Source organism: Chenopodium quinoa, unplaced genomic scaffold, assembly GCF_001683475.1.
Source record: "Chenopodium quinoa cultivar QQ74 unplaced genomic scaffold, ASM168347v1, whole genome shotgun sequence".
NCBI lineage: Eukaryota > Viridiplantae > Streptophyta > Magnoliopsida > Caryophyllales > Amaranthaceae > Chenopodium > Chenopodium quinoa.
Genome location: NW_018743196.1, coordinates 351,971 through 366,892, shown reverse-complemented (window position 1 = coordinate 366,892; position 14,922 = coordinate 351,971). Strand labels below are relative to the sequence as shown.

General features: G+C 38.9%; 2 protein-coding genes, 1 non-coding gene and 1 pseudogene across 3 annotated transcripts; 2 read left to right on the top strand and 2 right to left on the bottom strand.

The window, feature by feature from the left end:
- Positions 1-2,900: 2,900 nt before the first annotated feature.
- On the bottom strand, positions 2,901-2,973 carry TRNAA-UGC. The gene has a single exon. It is a non-coding gene; the product is annotated as a tRNA-Ala (tRNA).
- Positions 2,923-5,672, top strand: LOC110732961 (annotated as a pseudogene).
- Positions 5,673-6,592: 920 nt separating this feature from the next.
- LOC110732960 (E3 ubiquitin-protein ligase ZNF598-like) lies at positions 6,593-11,078 on the top strand. Its single transcript, XM_021912950.1, has 7 exons — positions 6,593-7,206; positions 7,286-7,615; positions 8,361-8,569; positions 8,664-8,712; positions 8,807-8,896; positions 9,098-9,160; positions 9,248-11,078. The coding sequence occupies exons 1-7, from the start codon at positions 7,039-7,041 to the stop codon at positions 10,817-10,819; spliced, it is 2,481 nt and encodes an 826-aa protein (XP_021768642.1). The 5' UTR covers positions 6,593-7,038; the 3' UTR covers positions 10,820-11,078.
- A 727-nt stretch (positions 11,079-11,805) lies between these two features.
- LOC110732959 (autophagy-related protein 8i-like) lies at positions 11,806-14,440 on the bottom strand. The gene is made up of 5 exons (XM_021912949.1): positions 14,243-14,440; positions 14,084-14,139; positions 13,932-13,984; positions 12,198-12,316; positions 11,806-12,106 (listed from the first exon to the last, which is right to left on the bottom strand). The coding sequence occupies exons 1-5, from the start codon at positions 14,280-14,282 to the stop codon at positions 12,000-12,002; spliced, it is 375 nt and encodes a 124-aa protein (XP_021768641.1). The 5' UTR covers positions 14,283-14,440; the 3' UTR covers positions 11,806-11,999.
- Between the last annotated feature and the right edge of the window lie 482 nt (positions 14,441-14,922).

The following is a 14,922-nucleotide window of genomic DNA, read 5'->3' as shown; positions in this document are numbered from 1 at the left end:
CAAAACATACTCTAAATCATCTAAAAAATCACTATCAACCCCAACAACCTCGGATGACCCCCCCTCAACACTCATACCCGGTTCCTCACGAGAAGTAAATGGAAATTCGTGCTCATGAAATTTTACATCACGAAAAACAAAAATGTCACCGGTTTCTAAGTCATAGCATTTCCAACCTTTCTTCCCATGAGGGTACCCGACAAACACACATTTCCTACTCCGGGGGGCAAATTTATCACCTTTGGCTTTTTGATTGTGAGCAAAACATAAACACCCAAAAACACGCAATTCATCAAAATTTGGTTGTTTATCAAAAAGGATTTCATATGGAGTTTTGTTGGCTAACAAAGAAGAGGGTGTACGATTAATGAGATAAACCGCTCCAAGGACACACTCACCCCAAAAAGAAATTGGCAAATTGCCTTGAAACATTAAAGCACGACTCACATTCAACATATGTTGGTGTTTACGCTCTACCCGACCATTTTGTTGAGGGGTGCCAACATTAGAGGTTTGAAAAATAATGCCATTTTCAGTAAAATATGGGATCATGGGTTTGAATTCCGTGCCATTGTCACTACACACACGTTTAACATTGACATTAAATTGACATTTAATCATAGCAAAGAAAGAGCAAAAAGAAGAGTAAACTTCAGTTTTGTCATTTAATAAATAAACCCAAACACCACGTGAAAAATCATCAACAATCGTCAAAAAATAATGAGCGCCACAAGTAGACGGTGTCTTATAAGATCCCCATGAATCACAATGTATCATCTCAAAAATACGTCTAGCTCTACTATCACTTTTGGGAAAACTATCCCGAGAATGTTTAGCTTGCGGAAAAATTTCACAAGGTTTATTCAAAGATTTGCTATGTGAACTAGCACTAATAGCAGGAACTAACTTGACAATTTTGTCTGACGGATGCCCCATATGACGATGCCATAGCTCGAATGATGAAACCTTCGGATCTGTCACCGCACACACTTTAGGAACCCGTCGAAAGTAGTATAGTCTATCTATCCGTTCACCGGCTCCAATCAGGCTCCCCGAGAGTTGGTCCTGTATAGCACATAAAGAATCAGTAAATTGGACAAAGCATAGAGAATCATCAATTAGTTTAGAGACCGAAATAAGATTGCAAGTCAACTGTGGAACATATACCACATGATCAAGAATAATATGGTCGGCCAAATGCACACGATCCGCCTTCGTAGCAAAGGCTGTAGCTCCATCAGGAAGTCCAACCGGGCATGGGTGAATACAGTGAACATCAATTAAACAAGTGTCATTGCCGGTAACGTGGTGGGATGCGCCGGTGTCGATAATCCAAGCTAAGGAAAGAGACTCACCACTCATCTTGTCTTGGGTTTGATGATTAACCATAGTCATAAGTGCACGCACATGAGAAGGCTGTAAAGCAGATAAAGCAGAAAGAGTTTCTTGTGAAGGCAGAGAGTGTGAGAAAGTGTCACCAAGGGGAGAGGCCACGACATTAGCACGAGCCATTGACCTGCCCTGATCAGAAGAAGCGGCAGCAGCAGTGAGGGGAGTAGAGGGCCTGCTGCTACTGTGAGTATGAGCTTGCTGTCCCGAGGAGGATGCCCCCCCTTTCTTCCCATACTTCTCTACCCACCAAGAGGGATAGCCATGAAGCAGAAAACAGCCCGAGTTCTCATGACCCGACCGCCTACAGTGAGAGCAAAACAGCTTCGATTTGTCAAGGCGAGGTGTGAATTGTTTACGATCAGCAGAGGGAAGGGCAAACACATGAGCATCTTCCTTGACCACAGGTGCTTTGGTGAGGGCGATACTCCTAGAGCGCTATTCTTGAAGGAGAGCTTGATAAGCACGCTCAAGAGTTGTAGGGGGCTGCTGGGAAAGCAAATTAGTGCGAACTAAAGCATACTTGTTGTCATCTATGCCAACCAGAAATTGATGAAGGATCTCCTCGTCCCTATCCTTGGCTAATTTCTCAGCCACATTGCACGTACACAAGCCACACTCACAACCATGAAGAGGTTTCAGGCGCAAAAGATCATCAAAGTAGCCCAGCAATTGAGAGTAATAATCTTCGACAGTCATAGAAGGTAATTGTTTGCAATTTGTGATGGCTGCCCTCAATTGTTGTAATCGCGGACCACTCGCTTCACAATAGCGTTTTTCTAGGTATTCCCAAAGCCGTTTGGCTTCATCAAAGTAAGGGAGAGAAGCAACAATTTTCGGATCAATTGCCTTTAACATCCACGAGACTAACATGGAATTCACCGTATCCCAATCAAGCATCTTCTTTTTTCTCAATCGGTTTGGAGATAGTACCATCTACAAACCCAAATTTGCGCCTAGACTTCAAAGACAGGGAGAAAGCCCGAGACCAAGATAGATAATTGTCACTGTTCAAGATCACATGCGTGATCAAATTCCCAGGTTGATCACCTGAGCCGAGGTAAAAAGGGGATGAAGGGTCGATTTTTGTGTCGTCCACCATTGTAGAGTATAGGAAATGATAGAAATCAGAGAAGATTAGAGGAAAAACAGAGGAGATTAGAGGAGAAAAAAAAATTTAGGGTTTAGAATTGTTTTAGCTCTGATACCATGTCAGATTTAGAGATTAGAGAGAATAGAGTAATCTATTGTATTAGAGATATGAACAAATATATATATATATATATATATATATATATATATATATATATATATATATATATATATATATATATATATATATATATATATATATATACAAGAGATTAGGGCACAAGAGCTAGGCCCGTTAGCTATATAATCTACATACTAAATGTAGGCCCTAACAGAAGCTCATCGTCTGATGTTCTTTCTCATTCAGAACAACATTGATGTTCTTTCTCATTCAGAACAACATTAACCAAAAAAAAATATGGAGATGCGGGGGATCGAACCCCGTGCCTCTCGCATGCAAAGCGAGCGCTCTACCATTTGAGCTACATCCCCGTCAACAGTATCATGTATTTTTGAGTTATCACATGGAAAGATAACATAAAATATTTAGTGAAAAAGGTAGATTGCTACGTCATGTCTTACGCAACATTAGCCCCAAGAAACACAGATTCAACTAAAGGATACTCTATAGTAGTCCGTATAATAAAACTATAAATACCTACAACTCTTGAACCAATTCTCCCAAATCAAGTACGGAATAATAGTAATCAATACCCTGCAAATGGAATCCTCACCCAACCTTAGTGCTAGTAGCACCATCGTGTTCTCCACCATCGGCCGCACTGATTATGGCTTTGATATCTTCTCACTCCCCCTCCACCACATCTCCCTTGACACCGAGCACCGCCTTACTGACGGTACCTCTGTCAACTTCAACGGCCGTTTTGTAGATGATGACAACTCCGTCGTCTTCATTTCTGAACGGACTGGATGTCCTCGGGTTCACCTCAAATCAACCAACCCGCCGGATCAGCTTCCCTCTGCACCGGGAAGCCTCTTTCACGACCGTCCCATCCTCCATGACAACCGCCTTTTCTTTGTTTCAGCTCATCGACCTTCCGATTCTCTCTACAAGAGTTGGTCTGCTGTTTACTCAACCTCTGTTATTGATTGTGAGATCAATCGATTGACCCCACATGGCAGTGCCGATTTCAGTCCTGCTATTTCTTTCTCCGGAAACTTCCTTGCTGTTGCCTCTTACGGCTCTAAACCTTGGGGTGGTGACTTCCAGGTGCTTGATACTCAGATTGTCGTTTTCCCTGTATCGGACCCTTCTAAACGCACCGTTTTAGCTGACCATGGTGGCTGGCCCACTTGGTCCGGCGATTCCACTCTCTACTTTCACCGTCAATCGGAAGACGGCTGGTGGAGCATTTACCGGGTTGATTTCCCTGCCACTGAATCTCCGCGACGGGTCACTCCCCCGGGTGTCCACGCTTTCACTCCCGCTGCAATGCACAACACCACCAACAAAATCGCCGTTGCAACTCGTCGGAAGGGTAGAGTTCATCGACATATTGAGCTTTTCGACACCGAGTCAGGGGAATTTCAACCGATAACAGAGTTGATAAACCCGAATTTACACCATTTCAACCCATTTATATCTCCCGGGTCAAAGTTGATCGGGTACCACCGATTCCGAGGAGATTCGAAGCAAGGAGACAAACTAATCCCGAACCTAGAACCAGTTGTTTCTCCCATCAAATCCCTGTCAATGCTGAGAATCAACGGTTTATTCCCTTGTTTCTCCCCTGAAGGTGACCTTATCGCATTTAATCCAGACTTGGAGACCAACGGAGGGCTCAAAATCATGAAATCGGACGGCTCAAAGAGGTGGACAATCATTCAAGGACGTGTAGCCTTCTACAACTCCTAGGCCCCATCATCAGATAAGAAGAAACACGTTATCTTCACTTCCTGGGGTTCAATCTTTCAGCCCGCCAAAGTTTCCGTCCAAGTAGCTCGTGTTACCTTTGATGCTTCCGCCCTTGACCCTCACTGCTCAACTGTACAGAATGCCGAGATTAAGATTATGACCAAGGAGGAAACCGGCAACAATGGTTTTCCGGCGTGTTCACCTGACGGGAAATTGGTAGTTTTCCGATCAGGAAGGTCGGGTCACAAGAATCTTTACATAATGGATGCTGTTAACGGAGAAGTTGACGGAGGCAAGAATGCTCGTCAATTAACGGAGGGAGCATGGATTGATACTATGCCCAGCTGGTCACCGGATGGACAGGTGATTGCTTTTTCTTCAAACAGGCATGACCCGAGTAACCCCGTAACCTTTGGGATATACTTGGTTCGGTCAGATGGATCGGACCTAAGAAGAGTACACGTAGAAGGCTCAAATGATGCAAGCTTGGAGAGAATAAACCACGTGTGCTTCAGCCCCGATGGAGAATGGTTATTGTTCACCACCAACATGGGTGGGGTTACGGCGGAGCCAGTTAGTTTTCCTAACCAATTTCAGCCATATGGGGATTTGTTTATTGTCAAGCTGGATGGAACGGGATTGAGGAGGTTAACGTGTAATGGGTACGAAAACGGGACACCTGCGTGGCACGTCCGGGGAGGACTTGATGTTTTGTCCTTGAATGCGTATGCTCAGATGGATGCCGATGCTGATGAATTAAAAGGTCAATTTGATGAGCCAAAGTGGATTACATGTGATTTTTAATTACGAGAAAATAGTTTGATATAATCACAATTCACCAGCCTTTCAAACATAGTCTGTTTCTAAAACAAAAAAAAATAAAAAATAATATGGAGTAATACTTGAGATTCGCATATATCACTATTAAACTTAAAATTGTGTACTTGAAGTTATAAAATAAATAACCTTGATTGTTATCTTGTGGGGTTAAGATTTCTTGTAATCCCTCTCACTTTCCTTTTGGAGTAATAAAATAAGATAAATTGATTACAAATATGGAGGAGGATTTACATCTAGTCCTACTCGATTGACATTTGACAATTACATAGCGGCAAAGTACTAATTTGCAATAATAGACATTATTCCTTTCATTTAGACGATGTGTTTTGTAAATTTTAGCCTTTTAAATAAATTTTAATTTTAATTTTGGAGTGGAGAGAGCTACTTGCAAACAAACTCATACGGAGTATTATTTATTTGAGATGTTACTGTAATTTTGGCAGTCTAAATATGAAAGATATATATCAAGATAAGGATATATTGTGTTCTAATTTCTCCACCTCATGAGTCATAGCCTTACAACCGTTATAGGTCAACAAGCCAACAACAACAATTGTAGAATCAGAGAGTGAGTGTTTCTCCCAACTTCTTTTTCTCCTTAAAATTTACACGAACAATAATATTATTTAGAATTTGGGATGGGATTTAACATTTTATATTAAAAATGCAAACCCTCACAAAGGGTGTGAAGAAAAATCTATACTAATATTGAAAAAGAAAATCTATATGACTATATGTATATTATATATTAAAAAAAAAAGTTCATAAAGAAGTTTACTTGTCATGTGACGCTCTCCCTATTTAATTGATCATTTTATTTCATTATTTGTTTAAAAAGAATGAATTTTACAAGATTTGAAACATCATCCTCAAATTTCAAAATGTAAGTGTTAGCTACTAAACTATTGTCGTATTACATGTTATCATACCAAAATTAAGCATACATAAAAATTTGAATCATGATATTGATGTGTTAATTTGGGACATTGCATTAATTTAAGATATACTCCGTACGAAGTATTAATATTTAGGGCTACATGAGATTAACAATTAGTATAGATTTAGGCCCTGTTTGATTCACCTTAAAAAAATAATATTAAGTAAAAATAATTTCAGTTCAGTAAAAATACGTTCAGTTCAGTAAAATTAATTTCAGTTTAGTAAAAATAATTTCAGTTCAGTAAAAATAAGTTCAGTTCAGTAAAATTTAGTTTTGTTAAAGAAGAATTATAATAGAAAATCAGTAAAAAATAATTTCAGTTCAGTAAAAATAATTTGAGTTCAGTAAAAATAATTTCAGTTCAGTAAAATTAAGTTCAGTAAAAATAAGTTCAATTCAATAAAAATAATTTCAGTTGAACAAAATTAAGGTGAATCAAACAGGGCCTTAATCATGGATGGATCTTTTTGGTTAGAGAGAAGGGGCAAAGTTAGAAAGAAAAACTAAAAACCTTTATTACCAACGACCCAAGAGTCCAAGACTGATTAAACGTAGTAGGCTTGTAGCCCAAGCATTTGCAAAATTGAAAGTTACGTGGCGACGACCCAACGTCATCAAATTCAAAGTTGGCCCGTGAATGGAAAAATAAAAATAAAAAATAAAGATTAGGAATAGGAATATGAAAAATCCCTGGTTCCTAAGTTAAATCTCTCTCTTTGTCCAAAAAAAAAAAAAAAAAACAAAAGTTAAATCTATCTCTCTCTCCACTCTTGGTATTCCTCTGCTTACGAACCCTAATAAAGTTGAGAATTGTTCCCCAATTTCCCAATATCATCTTCCCCGGTTAAGAAGTAATTTGAATCAAAGAGGAAGAAGTAATTTGAATCAAAGAAGAGAAGAGATGGACGATAGCTGTGCCGTTTGTGCCGATACCCTAGAATGGGTTGCTTACGGGCCTTGCGGTCATCGGGAGGTCTGTTCCACTTGCGTCGCTCGCCTTCGATTTATCTGCGATGATCAGCGCTGTTGTATTTGCAAATCCGACTGCGGTCGCGTCTTTGTTACCAAGGTTTTCTTTTTTGAATAATCTTTTTCAATCATAAATTAATTAATTAATGAATCTCTCATGTAAAATAATTTGGTTGCAGGCCATGGGTGATTACACCCGAATGGTGAATGACTTTTCCAAGTTGCCTTCGCAAGTGAAGGAAGGTCAAGTGGGTTCTTACTGGTATCATGAAGACACCCAATCCTTCTTCGACGATGCCGAACAGTACAAGATGATCAGGGCTATGTGCAGGCTTTCTTGTAGTCTCTGTGACAAGGAGGAGCAGCAACCTCAGCAAGGTGCTGCTGCTGCTGCTGGCCCTGGTGGTTATAGGAAGAGGCAGCGCTTTAGAAATATTGGCCAGCTTAAGTCTCACCTATCTCACCAACATCGCCTCTTCATGTGCGACCTCTGTTTAGAAGGCAGAAAGGTATACTTCATTCTATTAAACAAGCCTGCCCTTTGGTAAACTTTCCAAGCAATTCACTTGAAACTAATTCTAATACAAATAAACTAGACTTGAAATTAGAATCATGAGCAATTCAAATACGATTAGGAATTAGACTTCATTTTGCTGGATTCTTTTCGCTTCCAAAGAGTTTCCGCTACCTATTTGTTAAATTAATTTTCATCGTCGATCATTTGCTGGTATGGATGTATGCTTATAATAGTTCTTATCTACAATGTTTCTCTTTCAATAATTCTCGTTCTGCTATTGTTTGTGATCTGAAAGGGGTATCTGTTTCACTCGTATTATATGACTGAATAATTATAAGAACCTTAATATACTTGCTGTAAAGGGAAGTGAAATAATGCTTATGTTATTCTTAAATGTTTGAGTTGCAAACTGCCTATTCATAGTTTAACTTCTTAGATAATAATCAGGAAACCTGCTGTTATCTGTAGTGTATGTCATCTTTCTAATGTGTGAATCTAGTTTTCCATCTTCGATATGTTTTACATAAGCAGGCTCTGTAGTGTCCAACATAAAATTGAATGCCTTGACTAATTGTATTCTCTAATTTTGAACCTTTGCTGTCTTCTGGTATTGAAGCTTGCGAGTCAATTTTTTGTGGTGTACAGTTGGTGTTACTTTGGATCTGGACTGTATCTTTTTGTATAAGGTTTCTTCCCTGATTTGCATTTTCTTATTATGCCTAACCTTGCAAAAATAGGTATTTATTTGTGAGCAAAAGCTCTACACTAGAGCACAGTTGAATCAGCATAAGAGAACAGGTGACTCAGAGGTAGATGGCACAGAAAGTGAAAGAGGAGGTTTTGCTGGGCATCCTATGTGTGAATTTTGTCGAACTTCGTTTTATGGAGAGAATGAACTTTATTCTCATATGTCGACTGAACACTACACCTGTCATATTTGTCAAAGGTGAGATTGAATTCATTTGTTTTTTGTCTATGGCATCTTGATCTAATTGTCAAAGGTAAGGACCAGTTTGACGTTCTCTTAAACTATTTTCTAGGCAACATCCTGGTCAATATGATTATTTTAAGGATTATGATGACTTGGAGGCAAGCAATCTTCTTCCCCAGTGTATTCAAATGTCCTTGTGCATTTTCTTTAAGATGTCTTAAACTCTTAGTCATGATTGCCTGTTTGCCACAGACCCACTTTCGTCATGACCATTTCTTGTGTGAAGATGAAGCATGCCTTACGAAAAAGTTCATTGTCTTCCAATCAGAAGCTGAGATTAAGGTGATCCTTTTAGCATGCATGATAGTTTACAAATGGCTTAATCCTGAAATCGCTTTATCTTCTTCTGTGCACTCTGTTCCTGCTCTTTTTCTTTCCTCATTGTCACCAGTGATTTGCAAAGGTGTGAAATCAGACTTGCTACGTGGTAGCTTTTGCTTTGTCATGACAACTGAGTCTTTTTTATGTTGATACCTAATGCAGAGACATAATGCAATGGAACATGGAGGTCGCATGTCTAGATCAAAGCGTAATGCTGTTCTCCAGGTATCTCGAAAATTTTAATGAAAAGCTTTTGGTGTTTCCCTATTGATATCTTATATTCTGACTGCTTCATCTTTGTTTTGCATGCAGATACCAACTAGTTTTAGATATCGAAGCAGTAATGAAGCGGGACATCAGCGTGGACGGCGGCGGTCTTTCCGCCGTGAATCTTCTCCGGACAACGAGCTTAGTCGGGCTATTGAAGCCAGTCTTGATAGAACTAATGCCAGTGATTCAGTGGCTGGTTCATCAGCATCGTCCTCGGCTGAACCTTTAGTCCGTGCTGGTACAGAATTAAGTGACATTGACCCTCTTGTTCAGCCGTTTGACTCGCTAAGCACTACTGATTCCGAACCATCTTCAAGATATCGTCAGGCTGTCTCTCTTACTTCAGCTGATGCTTCTCTAGGAGTATCTTCATTCCCTCCTTTGTCAACTGCACCCAGCAGCAGCCAACAAAAATCTCATGAATCCCATGATACTATGGCAGCTCGTCTACGTCGTAAAAACAATACCAATGTTCTTAACGTTGCCCAGCCTAGGTTAGTTAATGGCCGTGGTCCTGGTTCAGCTTCTTCATCTGCTTGGCCTGCTCCTGCTCTCACACCTGCTCCCGTTCCCGTTCTATCTTCTGGCTCTAGTCAAGTCAAGCCAGGCAATGGTTCTGGGTCGTCTAGTTATGCTAGTTCTTTGCATGGCCGGCCAGTGACAGAATCTGGCCTCGCTGTGGGTGGTTCTTGGGGTTCAAGAAGCTTAGGTAGTGGCAATCGGTTGAGTCACTCTAACTCTGCTCCTAATCTCATTGAAAGTAAATCTTTTGATCCAGTATTTGATTTTCCGCCAGTGTCAGCAGCTCAATCCAGCAGGTTGCAATCTACTGCCCAAAGGCCCCAAGCTAAGAAGACGGAGGATGTCCAAACTTCAAATAAGTCTTTGGTAGAGAGGATGCGAGCTGCACTTGATTATGATGAAAACAAATATAATGCTTTCAAGGAAATCTCTCAAGAGTATCGCCAAGGCTTTATTGACACATGGGAATATATTCAATATGTGAAGCAGTTTGACTTGACACACCTTATTCCTGACATGGCTAGATTATGCCCAGATATTCGGAAGCAAAAGGAACTCTTTGAGGCCTATAATGCTATATATCAGAGTAATGGATCACAGGAGACATTTTGGGGCAATGACAACCTTCAGTTAAAGGGAAGCAGTAGCTCAAGGAAGGATAAAGGAAAGAAGGTGAATGATGCTCAGAACAGTCGCTCAAAGGAGACATTAGCTGATAGTATCATCAGTACTGTGAAGACTTTGCAGACTCAGTTCAAGCCTTCTGAAGGAGAGGCAGAGGTATTGGAAAAAGATGGCTATCGTCCTAGCAGAGGGAAGTCAACTGTAACAGTGACTGGTATGCCAGTTGTAATGCGTGGCAATATCCAGCCCCCTGCACAAGGGGCTAGAAGTACAGCTGGTCACACTTCTGTAGATGGAGGAAGCAAGCAGAAAAAGAAGAGCTCAAAATTCCACAGAATTCGCCTTGGTGATGACTATAGTACAGCAGCTATAGATGTCAACAATTCTTCTACTGATCCTAGTACAGAAGGGTCATCTGCACACAGTGTTTGGTGCAATGGAGCTGGTCAAAGACTTTTTGCAAAATGATAATGATTTTGGGCCTTTTGGCTAATTTTTTTGAGATTTGGTTAACTATTGAGGGAGAAGCGTCTTAATTCCCTTCCATGCACTGATCGTTTGCATGAAAGTATTTTGGTCTCTTGTGCAGCATGTTGTGTTTTGGTTTTTTAAGATATAATTTACTTTGAGTTGAAACAAGCTCATTATGTCTGTCATGATATGACAATTGTCTATACATAAATTTATACATTGGAGGGAAAGAAATTTATTTATTCCAATTCTTGTAGGTGTGCTTGTTTGTTTGTTTTTTAAAAAATTTATAATTGTTAATATTTCTGTTGGTAGTTGCATCTTTAACAATAAAGATGTGCAGTATGCGAAGAGGTTAAGCTGGAAGTAAATTAATACGTCATCTCAAATAAAAGGAAAAGTTGTGTACATACATATTACTTCATCAATATTCCCCCAGGGACTGAAGGATGAGACTTTGTTTCCGTAATTCATATCATCAGTATTTTCGGTTTTTCGCCGATTAATCGGACCATTATCCTCTCCCCCCCCCCCCCCAAGCTCCCCTTGGGGAGGAAGGAACTGCAATAAGGCTGCCCCTTGCTCGCTTTCCCTACCTTTTTGGAGTTCAGGAAAAGAGCGGGGCATAAACAAGCGACCGGGCTTGTGAAATCCTATGAGAAAAGGCTCATAACATAATTCTTTTTAACTTATTGAGACAGAACGAACTCCCAGCAGAGGAAGCTTGGTTCTTTCAAGCTTATACTTAAACGTTTGGGAGCCCGACCGGGTTGAATAACACTAATTAAGTAGTAAATGTAATTTAGGAAATCACATTTCACAAGCCATAATTATTTTAAGCAAAAAAGGTAATGACAAGTTTATTTTCTAGATGTTCTTCAAGGGCGTACAGTCTATGGCTACTAGAATCCAGCACATTATTAGGCCAGAGTATCTCGTGTGTTGCATCACCTTTTCCTGAAGCAAGAAAAAGAACAGTATTCTATGGCAGACTGCAATGCTTTCATAGTAGGATAAACAGCTTATTTGCCTATAAAGTTTTAATGCATACAGAAAGTTCATAAGTAAATCATGTTTGACAAATTTACAATATTAGCTTGAGAAGTCTAAGAGCTTTGTACAGAAATGAACTGACGGACAACTTTATAAGTGACATGGGGCACAAAGTTAGCAGAATTCATATTACAGTCGCAACACCACCGAAGGTTTTTTCACTGCTGTAACACATGTACAGAAATCCATCTTCATCCTTGTATGTCTCGTAGACAGAGTTCAACAAACAAGCTGCAGGTACAAGAATAAAATGAGAACATTGCCCCCAATAAAAGTCCCTGGAGAGAGTACCCAAAAATATGAGCATAGAGAAAATCCTTACATGTTTGAGGCAATGTATCCTTGACAAATATAAAAAGTGCCTTGCCAGGAGCAAGCCGAAGTCTGCCACTCAATATGTGAATGAAATGCCCAACTGACATGTCTTTAGGAACCAAAAATCTGTAATGTGGAAAACATGGTTTAAAACAAGACAGCAATGAAACTTTTACAACTATAAGTCTACAAGAGAACAACAATTGAAAGACAGGGGCACAAGCTCGATTCATTAGACATGAAATAATACAGAAGCATCTCATCTTAGCAAAAATACATGTATTAGAAGCACACTAGTCGACACTAGCGTCATAAATGTTGTGTGTGTGTTGGGCGTAGAGGGGCGGGAGGGGGAGGTCAGGTGTTGGACAGTTTTGTGCCCATAGTCACCAAGGAGGCAAGGAATGAGCAAATCTGCACACTTAGAATCTGGAAGATAAAATTGCACATGCAACTACATTTTCTCAAAGCTAAATGAGACAAAGTCTACAAGAATTTCAAATGGAATGGCAATAGATATGGGGGTTAAAATATAACATTCTGATAAAATGATAATGGAACAAAAGCTCGTACTATTAAAGCTTGCTAGATGAAAGGTTATAAATTACAGGAATCCACAAAGTGTTGCCGTGTTCATAAAATTGAATTTGCATGAGGATGGGGCATTGGATTGTAAGGGATGGAGAAGGAAGATTTTTACCGATGTCTACATGGAATAATCAAATTTGGTCCATGTAGCTAACCCCACTTATGGGATTAAGGCCTCGATTGATTGATTGATTGAAAAAAGTGAAGAACTCAACATATAACTACCGGAAAACCATTATGAGTGTTTTGCCTATAGCTTATTGAGGGAGTCCCATTGATCTTCATGATAAAACAGTTTATGTTTGCCTATAGGCAACCATAAAACCGCAAGTGGTATAATTATTACTCATAAAAAAGTTGTGTGTTTATTTACAATATTGCCGGATAAACAATTGTTCTTTATCATGAAGATCAAGTTGTATTTTCTCTAGGTTATTTGATATTTTGGACCTCTAGTGATCCATAATCACCCTTAAATTGTACTTTATACATCTTCAAAATCAGATTTCCACACTACAATAATTAACACAACTAGCTACGTAAGCATTTGTGGTAATTCTTCAACCATATTTAGATAGAATTTGTTATATACACCTGGGTGTACCGTACACCCAAGTAACCTAAAGTAAATGTTTACTCCTCATTTGATGATTAAATAAGAAATAATCACCAAGATAAGAACAAAATAATCATGGGTGTAGAGTACACCCGAGTGTATATAACAAGCTCTCCTATTTAAACATGTCAACATTTTCTACTTTAGCATAACCCACTTGATAAACCAAGCACTCTTTTCTCCAAAATAAAAGTCACATTGTTCAAACCCTACAAAAAGCAGTATATGAAAACAAATTTATTTGGATCTAAAGAGGAACAAAGTCAGTATATATGAGCCAAAGCGGCTAGCGTAATCAAGAACGAGGAAGCCCCAGGTTTATCAATTTTATAAACAAAATTTGTTTATCAAATGGCAAAATTTTATTTGATATGTTGTTTTATTTACAATTTTGCCCGATTGAGCAAATTCAAAGAATTTGGCATCTTAATTATTAAAATTGAATATTAAGCAATAAATGGACGAATGCACACAAAATCTAGTGTCTGATCATAAATTAAAGCTCAATGGAAATCAGGAAATAGGGAAAGTACCGACTTTTTCTTCTCGAGTACAGGAAGGTCAGTTCTTGAATATTTTTCGGCAATCACCTGCATTTAACAGAAAACCCCACAAATTAAATTGATCAACTAAAAGCCCTAAAATCAATTGATCGACTAATAAATAACAAAATTCAGAAAGTGACTAACCGGGACTCGATCAGGATACTTGGCAAGCATATCTGTGGCTTCATTCAACCTTTCTTCTGTAAATTCCAACACAACATATGAAAATATTCAACAAAACCTTTGAATTTTACATACCAAAAGTGGCAGAATCCAATGAAACCAACAACAAATTTTACATACCAAAAGTGAACTCATCCTTGAAAGATGGAGTCTTTCCCATAATCAATTAGTGTTTGTGTTTCTCTCTCCTCAATTCTTGACTTCTGGACTGGGGTTTCTGAATTATGTCTTCAAATTCACAATTCGGGATGCCACTTACGATTTAGGAAACCTTTTGTAGACTCGTGTTATCTGCCATTGGTGACTTGTCCGACTTGAATATTATATACTAACCTATGCCAAATTGCCAATACAAACTTTTTTTTTTTTTATTTTTTTTTTAAGGGAATAATTGCCAATATAAGGAAATTTTTTAATTTACCACCCAAAAATATACCTAATTTCTAGCTAACCACCCGATTTTTTTTTATTTTAAATAACCACCTAATAATTTAATTAGTTACTTAGATTACCACCCAATTTGAAATGTTGGTGAAATTTAGTCACGTGGGCCCAGTCAACGGCTAGAAACGGCTATTTTTTTTTTGCTTTCTAACAGTTTTCCTTCCCCGATTCTTCCTGTAAATCACTTCCCCTAACTGAAATTGCCATCCCATCTTAAATTTCTTCACAAATTCCACAAATTGGAGGTGAATTGTAACAGCAGTAACATCCCTAACAGCGACAGAAAATCAATTCGCTTCAGGTAACCTTTTAATCTGTAAAAATTAGGGTTCTTATGTCAATTAAATTGGGGGAAT